The sequence below is a fragment of the Archocentrus centrarchus genome, chromosome 7 (assembly GCF_007364275.1).
Source record: "Archocentrus centrarchus isolate MPI-CPG fArcCen1 chromosome 7, fArcCen1, whole genome shotgun sequence".
NCBI lineage: Eukaryota > Metazoa > Chordata > Actinopteri > Cichliformes > Cichlidae > Archocentrus > Archocentrus centrarchus.
In genome coordinates, this window is record NC_044352.1 from 2,525,218 (window position 1) to 2,535,966 (window position 10,749).

The 10,749-nt window shown below is 43.3% G+C and overlaps 1 protein-coding gene across 1 annotated transcript; it reads left to right on the plus strand.

Moving 5' to 3' along the window:
• The first annotated feature begins 5,907 nt into the window (after positions 1-5,907).
• Positions 5,908-10,363, plus strand: LOC115782583 (ER membrane protein complex subunit 3). Its single transcript, XM_030732833.1, has 9 exons — positions 5,908-5,973; positions 6,686-6,884; positions 7,534-7,591; positions 8,035-8,128; positions 8,521-8,625; positions 8,779-8,860; positions 9,165-9,244; positions 9,328-9,410; positions 9,590-10,363. The coding sequence occupies exons 2-9, from the start codon at positions 6,730-6,732 to the stop codon at positions 9,716-9,718; spliced, it is 786 nt and encodes a 261-aa protein (XP_030588693.1). The 5' UTR covers positions 5,908-5,973; positions 6,686-6,729; the 3' UTR covers positions 9,719-10,363.
• The last annotated feature ends 386 nt before the right edge of the window (positions 10,364-10,749 follow it).

Genomic DNA, 10,749 nt, shown 5'->3' on the forward strand with positions numbered 1-10,749 from the left:
GAAATAAAACTTTCAGTGCTGGTTGCTAGTCAGCCTCATATAAATATTTACCAGAGTTTAACTGGTGGATGATGGGAAATTCCTCTGAATGCAAACATTAAAGACACATTTTTAGTCTCCCTGTGATGACGTGAATGCACCAACTGTAGATATTAACTGTACAGTGTGTTCTATTTTCAGTGGGGCCAACAGCATCGATCTGTAACTGAGGTTCAGAATTGCTTGAATTAACAAAATGTGTGCTCTAAAAACCAAAGTTTTTCTGGGTTCTTCAGGGCATTTGGGCATCTTAGGGAGAAAAAGAAAACAATAAAAGCCCCTAAAATGTTTCTGCAGAAGTCCTTAGTGTGCGAGGTTTGTGGGAATACCGTCACAGGTTCCAATCATTTGACGGGGTTCCCCAGGGAACCATCTTGGGTCCCCTGTTGTTTTCAATCTGAAGAACCCCTTTGACTTTTTAGAGTGTGCTACTGATATTATTATCAATATTGTTGTGTGACAAGCTTCTACTAACATACAGTACTCCTTGGGCTGTTTTGTATTTTTAGCATTTTTAATTTTGTTATGTGCTTACAATGTGAGATTTTTTTTTTCTTTTCTGATTTGGGCATCTTATGGAAGTATTAAATCCTTTTTTAATTTTAGTATATTTAAAAAACAAACAACAATGATTTTCTGTGACTAACTTCTAATATTTTGAATACAGACTGTGATAATTACTTTGACTCAACCCACAGCATGCTCAAGCAAACACACGCCCGCACACCTCTGAATCATCACAGAGCCTCTCTTCAACCTTTTAATGGAAACAAGCAACACCTCTGCTACCAAACAACATTGAAATTAACACTTCATGTTGAGCTGCTTGGAATTTTTGGACCGTAGGGTCACCGCATGCATCTACAATCACCTGCAGAAACACTTTGCAAAGGCCTTACAGTAACCTCGTCCACTCCAGGCTAAAAAGTTAAACGCCATTGAAATCCAAACATAGTTCTCGAGGAGCACTGGATCAAACCTACCTCGTAAAGGAATACACAGCATTTCACTTTGCCTCGGTGCATGCCCAAACACATCCTCAGTAAAACTCCCATCTTGAAGCTCCATACCCAGCTTTTGCATGTTTATAAGCTACAAACTGCATTTATTTAACGTTACAGCCCTACGGTGTTTAGATTTGTTACCTTCCTACGTCCACGCTTTGGCTTTAGCTTCACTTGCAGAGAACTCGACACTTGCTGCAGATAAGTCATCCATCACTGTCAGCATTTATTAAGTACCAGCAGTGATGGAAATGGATTGTATTTGCTGCGTTTTTAATTAGTGTTTTTTTTTTTTGCCCTATGGTTCTCAGTGTGCGGCCCACCACCCTCAGCAATGTTTCATGCAGCATAAAACTGGAATAAATAAGAAAGTTCCTACATGTGGCTGGTGTGAAGAAATGTAAGAGCAACCTAACTAATGGTTAGAAAGTAATTAAACATTTAATTATCACCATCCTTTGAATCAGCACGTTTCAAACCTTAACAAAAAAGTAACACTCGCACTGTGAAACATGAAACTGGCATCAAAACTTTGGGAGCCCCTGATTTAGTCTGTGTGGACAAAGACTGCCTGCAGGAACCAGATAAACACACTGGCCTCCTGATGAGCTGTTGCTCTTCTATGAGCACTTAAAACATCATTTGTGGGTTTGCTTTACCTTCACCTGCCCGAGGACAGTAAGGAATCGCTCACATTTGAGGCCAAACTGCTTTTCATGTTTCAAAGTCACTATTTTTGTTTGTTGATTTGTTAATTCTGGGATTGTGGAGCACATGAATCCAACGTTTTTGTCAATTCTCAAACGCAACAGATAAGGGCAAAAATCACTGATTACTTATCTGCAGCAGGGTTTAAGCGTCTGGTGGTCTGGGAGGACACAAATCTGTCTAAACTGAATTGGGAGTCTTGTGGAAGTATTTTACAGTAAATGCAGTTTATGGACATGCAGAAAACACCAGGTATGGTCCTTTAAATGCTCAAATTAAGTATTTTCTTTTTCTGCCCGGGTCTGCTCTACACTATCGGTTTGCATGTGGTATTTATTACAGTATCTGCACTGAATGAAACTGTATTATAAACATGAATGTACATAGCAGTCGTTAAATGAAAATAACAATGCGAGTACCCACTTTGCTCAGTTTGTCTCTGCCTGGGTTTACGTCGGGAATGGAAGCTCTGATTTCTGTTAAACACCAGTAGAAGCAGATCTGGTCTGACTGCTGCAGACAAAACAGGGAACATTTTTAAAAATTCAAAGCACATCAGATCTGCTTCAAATCACGTTTAAAAATGTCGGATGCTTCTGTTCCTGTGTAAAGACAGTCTGTGTTGTGTGTATCTATACAGTGGTGTTGGCCAGGCGGTTGCTGGACCGCTTCATGGAGAGAAAATATTTCTTGTTTATAATGTAGAGCAAAGAGAGACTGGAATAGTCCTTGTAAAATTGTATCAGTAAAGTGTCAAATATGTGTCAACAGAGACGACATTATTTTAAAAATTATGTATGGAAAATTTTAGCTGTGTATATAAATATATATTACTTGTACTTTGTTTTTGAAATTGCAGAGAAATGGAAGAAGTGGAAATATTTATTGCTCTAAAGATATAAAAATCTGTTCATGTGGATGGAAACACGTGTCCTCTTTGTTTTGCTGATTTCTCATTCACATCCTGTTACAGTGCAGCATTACAGTGGGCCGAAATCACAGTTTGATCTCTTTAGTAGTTCAGAAGCATCATAAAGAAGCTTATTTTGGTTAAAACTTAAAGAAACTTCATCAAAAACTCAGGAAATACATTTATTAGCTTTATTTATTCCTTTATTTAAGGAACTTTGCATGATGCCAACTCAAAATGATCCTTATTTCTGTTATGTAGTGAGCACATCCTCTCTCTGATGCTGCGCTCACACTTGGGTCTGCTGTCAGTCTGTGACTGAATGGGGTCAAGCTGGCAATTACATGCAATGTGTTTGTGGTAATACAGAGATTAACTATGATAAACAGGCAGGAAATTTAAATCTGCTGCTGCCTAAATACAAATGAATTCACATGAACCAGAACCTCATAAATCTGAAACAGAAATTCCTCCACAAATAGTGACGTAGTTGCTGCTGGATGGCAACGTTGCTTTCGTATAGGAATATAGCCAGAATGCAACCAACTGAGGCAAGTCTCCTGTTGCAGAGGAGTTGTGCTCATCAGTGCTGATTTACTCTGATTGCAATGTTTCTGTGCCTGTCTGCATTTATAAATTAGAAGGTTATTATTTGCAAATGTTCCCCAATCTGTGTGAGAGTGATTGCAGTTGCTCTGAGTTGGACCAACATTTGGAGACAAGTGTCCTCCAACCAGCGCTATTGCCTTGCAATCAAAAGTGTTCACCCAGTGGTAGAGGGTGTTGTGTGCTCATCCTCTGGGTGACCACTTTTGATGGAAAGGCGATTACCAAATGTGAAAAAAAAAAGAAAAATAAATGCAATCATGGGGCGACTGATGTGTTCACCATCCTATTTTACTCTACTGTGACAGAACCAGCTGTTTCAGCTCCGCCCTCTTTAAGGCCGCTGTCTCTGAAAGAAATTAAAGCGCTCATGGTTAATTATACTTCTAATGTTTCATAGAAATGCAAGGAAAGAGATGCATTGTGGGTCTCCTCAGTGCTTCGGGAACATTCGTGGGTGGAAGTCTTTTCAAGTCAGCATCAGGATACAACCTGTGATGGTCTCCCAGGTAACTGTTAACTCGTAGGAAGCGAATCCAAATGAAGAAAAAGAAAAACGACGTGTGGCCCTACAGGGTTCCCACCCCTGACATCTGCCTGCGTATAGATTTGAAAACTGGCTGCTGGTAACGGCTCACACAGTTCAAACATGTCCAGTGTCCAGTAAAAACAGAGCCTCACATTAGAAACCTGTTTTACAGCAAATGGAGTCAAATTTTTATCTTCTAAAGAGGAGCCCACGTTCATTTAGGCAGTTTTCAGATGGTGGAGTTATTACAGTGTGACACATCAAAATGTGTGATTAGTGGTGAGGAGATTAACAACATTTGTGAGGGAGGAAAATCAGTTTTCTCTTTTTTGTGTGGAACAACTAACCACCAGTCTAGGCCACCCACCACTGTATGGATTATGTCGATATCTGATCATCATAACACATAGATCTTTTGAACATGGAAACATAGAAGCTGTTTCTCACATTGTCTCGATAATTTTGAAGGATTTTAAACTATTTTTAAAGCCTGTCCTTTCTGGCAGCTTCTGCAATAATGATCTGAGTGCACTGTTGGGCCAAACACATTTGCTTTTCCAAGATGAGTTCTATAAATTCTCAATAGACTCCTCTTATTAGTGTTTTTCTTTATATTTGATTTATTTATTTCTATTAATATTTACACAAGTGCGTGTGTGATATATTGCCAGGGCTGACAGGCAGGAAAAAAAGGGCAAGAAAGAAAAAAGAAAAGAGAGAAAGTAAAAAAGATAAGTATAAGGGGACAGACCACAGGTAAAAACACACAACAGTTCAACAACTGCTGCACCTGTTAAAAAAATACATACAGCACCTGAAAGAGATTAAAAATGAGGCCACACATCCTGATGGCAACTGCGTGCACACCCCAGAAGAGGGAGGAGGGAGGCCAATGGCAGAGCCCTCACTGCCAAAGGGCAAGAGCCCCAAAGAGCCAGAGGCAACAAGCAGCCCACCCGGCAGGAGGTCAGCCACCCCAGCACAAGCTGAGAACACGGTCCTGAGGCCCAACAACCACGCCAAGATATCCAGTCACGCACCCCGGAACCAACAGGTACCCACATCCCAGGGGAGGCAGCAATGACCAGTGTGTGTGTGTGTGTGTGTGTGTGTGTGTGTATGTGTGTGGGGGGTGGGGGGTAACCCCCACCCTCCACAACTATGTCCCACAGGGGCCAAAGCTGAACAAGCCCCAGACCCAGGCCCAGCCATACATACACACTCACACACCAACACAAACACACAGACCACATATCCACACACACAAACACCCATATAAACCAATCATACAAGGATGTAGAAAGACACACCCATCCTCATCAACCTTTCCCTTGAAGGTGTGCACACCACCCCAGAGCCAGCAGCAACCCTGGGCAGGGTAAGAAACAGGGGAGTGGGAAGACCCAAACACCCCTCACCCTACTCTGCAGTGTTTGGAGTGATAGGTTGGGTGTATGTGCTGGTGTATGTGAGTGTGTGATGTGGAAAGGATGTGTATGACTGTGTGAAAGGGGACAGATATGACAGACATGAGCACCGATCAGTGGTGCCCATCCACACCGCCCAGAGCCAGAGCAGTGACGATGCGAGTGGGTCCACCTTAGTGGCTTCACCCATCAACCACTGGGTGACACACCTGCCCCCCAAGGACCCATGTGTGTTGTGATGTATTGTGAATCAAAATGACCACAAGGGACCATTAAGCGAACACTTAAATCACAGACTGGATCTTGATGAATGAAATATTCACGCTGACAATTGTTGCAGACATTCACTGTGTCATCTGTTGAGAACAAAATGCTGTAACAGCTCAGTGGAAACCAGCATCACCCTCCTTTGATTCAAAATCAAAGAAAATATTGTTCAGCTGTTCCTTTATTTTAATGAATGAATAAATGAGAGCAGTATGCACTTTAAAGTTTTTCAGCAGCCTTTAAGTCTAAAAATAGCCCAGTCTGCTCCCTTTTTCACAATTATTCATTTTTTGGAAGTTTTTAATTAAAAACTGAAAAAACGATACAATGTGATGCTTTTGAAACAGTCTTTTTTATGTGATGTTATTTTATTTTATGTCGTTGCACATTTTTTTAATGAACTTCCGGTTCCGTTTAGCCGGAAGTGCTTCGGTAAACTCCTGCGCGTGTTCCGCTGCTGCTTTGAGAAAGTTCATAAATGTGGTGAGTTTCGTTCATTTAAACAGCAGATACAGGCGGCGTTCGCCGGCTGGGGACCTGTCGGACCTTTGCAAACCGCCTGCGCCGCCTCTGAAGCTGTCAGTTTGTACAGACGCTCGTTTAAAGGTGGAGATTTAACCACAGCAGCGAGCAGCGTTAGCCGGCTCAGCTAATGCTACCTGCAGCTGCTGGGTGGTGCAGGGGTCAGGGGGCAGTAACGGGCCGTCACAGGAAGCAGCAGGTGTCGTGCTGTTTCAGTCGTCAGCTCACCTGCGGGTTTTAATTGATATCATTAATTTCTGAGTCAGGGGACCAGCGTGAATATGCAGTGATTCTCCAACAACGAGGAGGTTTATTAGTAAAAGTGTGAGATCAGATCAGCAGGAGGCGCTGTGATGTCCACAGGCCTTCTGTGTTAACAGGGTAAAACTGCTCACTCCAGGCTCTTATTTTGAAATGAAGTAGAAACCTCCTCGACAGGTCTGTAAATGAGTTTATTGCAGCTTCTGAAAGTGATGGTTTAATATTTTCCTGTGTTATAGATCAGGTGATAAAACAGGAACTGTTGAACCTTTAATTTAATGTGCAGATGCGCCTGTGAGCGATGGTCCATTATTGTGGAGACTCTTCATTTTAGCATGCTGATGTTCAGGTTTTCATAATTTTGCAAACAGTCTGTCAATACTGAGAGATTCCTCCTGTACACCTTCCACAGCGTCTCCCTGTCTGCGCTCGGATCCGTGGGTTGAACTGAGAGCGATGGCCGGGCCGGAGCTCCTGCTGGACTCCAGCATTCGGATGTGGGTGGTCCTGCCCATCGTCTTTGTCACCTTCTTTGTCGGGGTCATCCGTCACTACGTCACCCAGCTGCTCAACAGCGACAAGAAGGTCAACCTGGAGCAGGTCTCTGACAGGTGAGACTGACTCTAAGCACAGACACATTCAGAGAGTTTTTGCTATGATTGAATCTCGTCTGTGATTCATGAAAAACGGCGTGAGTCAATACAGGCAGCAGAGATCATAACGTATAAAACTGTAATGTGAGGCAGTGTCATTCTGCAGGCTCAGAGTGTAAAGGGGAACAACATTTACATGACGGGATAATTCGATGCTTGTATGTTGATGACGAATTACTGTGAGCTTGTGTTGTTTCTCGTGGAGGTCGCGGCAAAGCAAAAATCTAACAATTACATAATGAACTGAGCGACGGGGCTGAGATCTGCTGCACTCGGCGCTGCGCTCGCCGGTCGAACAGGCTGGGAGCACGTTAATAAACTGCTCTGCATGAAAACTGCAGCTCTTCACCTTTCACCCAGTTTTTACCCAGTTAAGAAACTTTAACAGAGTCTGTAAATCTGCTCAGTTTGGACCCATAACAAAACTAAAGCCATGTGTGTTTACATTATCCTGTAATAAAAACCTCACACGTGTTTGAACCATTTTAATGTGTATTACTCCCATATTTATATGAAAGTGACCCCTCACCTGCACCACACAGCTGATCTCAGTTGTAGCCCCCATTAAATAACACAAACATAAAGCAGTGTTCATGTTTCCATTCAGCCAGGTGCTCCTGCGCAGCCGCATCCTCAGAGAGAACGGAAAGTACATTCCCCAACAGGTGAGTCCTCCTTCAGTTTAAGGTACAGCTTGACCTTTAACCCTGCTTATATACTCACGTGGTAATGCATGCGTGTGTCCCATGTATAAAGAATCAAATTAATTAAAGCCATCTTTAATTTTTCTCAAGTGCATTCTCCATATTTTTCATGCTGCAGGTCATTTTTCTATAAATTGTACTGCTAGTGTCCTTTTTTTTTTTCTCATTTACAAAGTAAGGGATAATTTTTTCCATCCTCTTATTGCTTCTGATTAAATAACTGTCCTCTGAGTGAGAGCGGGTTTGACTGTTCCAGAGTAAACTAACCAGCCGTCACAGACATGAACAGCCCTCCTGTAATGTTCAGCTTCCCTCCATCAGCTGGTTTAAGTCTGACTGTGAGTGCGTGCTGTAAAGCTTTTATGGTGTAAAACATGCTGAGTGAAATGTCTCCACTGTTTTAGTCCTTCGCCATGAGGAAGCATTACTTCAACAACGCAGAAACTGGCTTTTTCAAGAAGGTCAAGAGGAAGGTTGTCCCCAAGAACCCCATGACAGGTCTGTGTTTGATTTAGGACATCAGAACCGTCTGCAGTCATTGTGTGACCTTTAATGTGACCTTTAATCAGGTCTGCCTGTGTTCACTAACAGAAAGTCTGTGGGAGATGGTAAATGACCTGTTTCTGTTCCACGTGTCTCCTCCGTTGGCCGAGGTTCTCACCTTTTTAATGTCTCTGGTTTTTCTGAACAGACAAAAGTTCCCCAGAAACTAACCAGTCTGTTGATCAGCTCTGTTCACGAGCAGCACATCTTTCAATTCAATTTTATTTATCTAGCGAAACATCCAAACAGTCGCCTCAAGGCTCTTTATATTGTACTTTATATTGTACTTGCAGTTGGTGACAGTGGGAAGGAAAAGCTCTAAGCTGTGTGCGTGTTGTGTGTTTCAGACTCGAGCATGATGGTAGACATGATGAAGGGAAACCTGACCAATGTCCTGCCCATGATTCTGATTGGTGGATGGATCAACTGGGCTTTCTCTGGATTCGTCATAAGTGAGTTCTTCCACATCATATTGTATAAAACAGATACATTTCCGGATGAGCAACGATTACAGTTTTATACGCGACACATGAGAGAAATTAATTTAAATGTGTAAGCAAAGCAGGTTTGATCATTTAGTTTCTGATTTGTTGTTTTTTTTACAGCTAAGGTGCCGTTCCCGTTAACGCTGAGGTTCAAGCCGATGTTGCAGAGAGGGATCGACCTGCTGTCGCTGGACGCTTCCTGGTAAATACGCTCGTTTAACACTGCCTCCTTTTTATATGGCTGGGCTGATATAATCCGCAGCATATTATAAACCGTTCATTAGCAGTTCAGGTCAGCTTTATCTGGTCTCAAACATCCATCTTTTATTTACAGTCTGTTGCTCTGGCCCTTAGCTGGGACGCTGCCTCAGTGTGAATGAATATGATTAAAGTTCAGTTTGATAAAAGACTGTTTTCCAGTGAAACCTGCAGCAGTTAAAATAACCTGAAGTCTCCTCTGATATGTCTTCTGTACTTACTTCCTGCCATCCGATGTGGTGCTGCAGGGTGAGCTCAGCGTCCTGGTACTTCCTGAATGTGTTCGGGCTGAGGAGCATGTACAGCCTCATTCTGGGTCAGGATAACGGTGAGGCTTCAGTTCACGAGTAAAACATCGTTAAAGCTGAGCTCGTTTTCCTTTCGTGGATTAACGCTGACGTTCCCTCTCAGCTGCCGACCAGTCACGGATCATGCAGGACCAGATGACAGGCGCGGCCATGGCGATGCCCCCTGACCCCAACAAGGCCTTTAAGGTGACTTTTACACAGCTCCACAAAAACGCTGCTTTCAGCTTTAGACACGTGGAATATTTTTAACTCTGATCGCTTCATCTTAAATCTGTTGAGCCAAAATTATTGTAGCTGCTCAGAAACCCGCCGGGCCGGCTGAACGAGGTTAAATTTGGGACTCGTGTCTCCTGTTTATGTTCCAGAGCGAGTGGGAGGCGCTGGAGATCGTGGAACATAAGTGGGCGCTGGAGAATGTGGAGGACGAGCTGATGTCCAAAGACCTCAACTTCGGAGGCTTCTTCAGCCAGGACATCGCGTCCACCAGGTTCTAGGACGGCGAGGACGTACAGGAACCCCCTCCTCTCTCCTCAGTCTCTCCTGAAGGTTCTGGGACACAGTTTTGCACAACATAGAATTTAAAAAAAGAGAATTATATTTATGGCGCTGCCTCTGAAATCATCCATTCGCTGCCTCGGACGCCTCGCTCTCTGCTTTTGTACGAACCTCCAAATTCAACGTTTCCTCGAGTTTTCCAGCCTGATCTTCACTGTTGTTGGTTTTTAGTTTAGAAAAATCTAAAAGAACTTGATTTTACTTTGAATTGATGTTTGTGGGTGTTTAAGTTATGGCTTTTCACATTTAATTGATGCGTTTGAGTCCTAATCCATTATACGGGTAGTAATGATGGCTGGGGGGGGCTCTGGACACAGCTCAGGTCTTTAAAATCATCGGTGAAAAATTGCTTTAAGGTTTCCCGGCTGATCCTTTTCCACAAACCAGCAGACTGGACACGGTCCTAAACGTTTCTCCTGAGCGGCGCAGGAAATCAAAGCTGTGTTCACGATAACGTGAGGACGTTTTCAACAGGACGAAGCAGGTGGAGGTCTCGTGTTTTCATCCTGAAAGACATTTTGGATGTACTGCGTACGCTGTAGTGAGGTGTGGAGTGAGTTAAATAAAGGTGGCACCACAACTGATCACATTTCTCTCATCCTTTCTTCATCCAGCAGGATGAAACCCCCCCCCCCCCCCAGGTCTGCCGGCCTCTATTTTCTGCTTTTACCTCGAAACCCGGTAAGCTGACTCTGTTTCAGTGGTGGTGGGGGCACATTCAGTGCAGCTTCACACACGGGAGGAGGAAAGTAGAGAGTGCAGTCTCTGAACTGGACTGTGTTGGTGCTGTTGGAGCCTTTTTTAATGCAGTTATCTGACCAATAATGTGGCTGCTGTGGTCATTACACTAACAGACCGTCCAAGAAGGCGGAGCTCCAGTTTGCTGAGTGAGATTCTGGGATGTGATTGGATGTTACTGATTAGCAGGTGTGTGTGATGCAGCTTTGTTTTGTCCAGGTGTGTCACACAA

Excerpts from the sequence above, each read along its gene's own strand:
- LOC115782583 (XM_030732833.1), top strand. The coding sequence starts at position 6,730 with ATGGCCGGGCCGGAGCTCCTGCTGGACTCCAGCATTCGGATGTGGGTG. Across the intron at positions 6,885-7,533 it reads CTGGAGCAGGTCTCTGACAG|CCAGGTGCTCCTGCGCAGCC; the intron begins GTGAGACTGACT and ends GTTTCCATTCAG. Across the intron at positions 7,592-8,034 it reads GAAAGTACATTCCCCAACAG|TCCTTCGCCATGAGGAAGCA; the intron begins GTGAGTCCTCCT and ends CCACTGTTTTAG.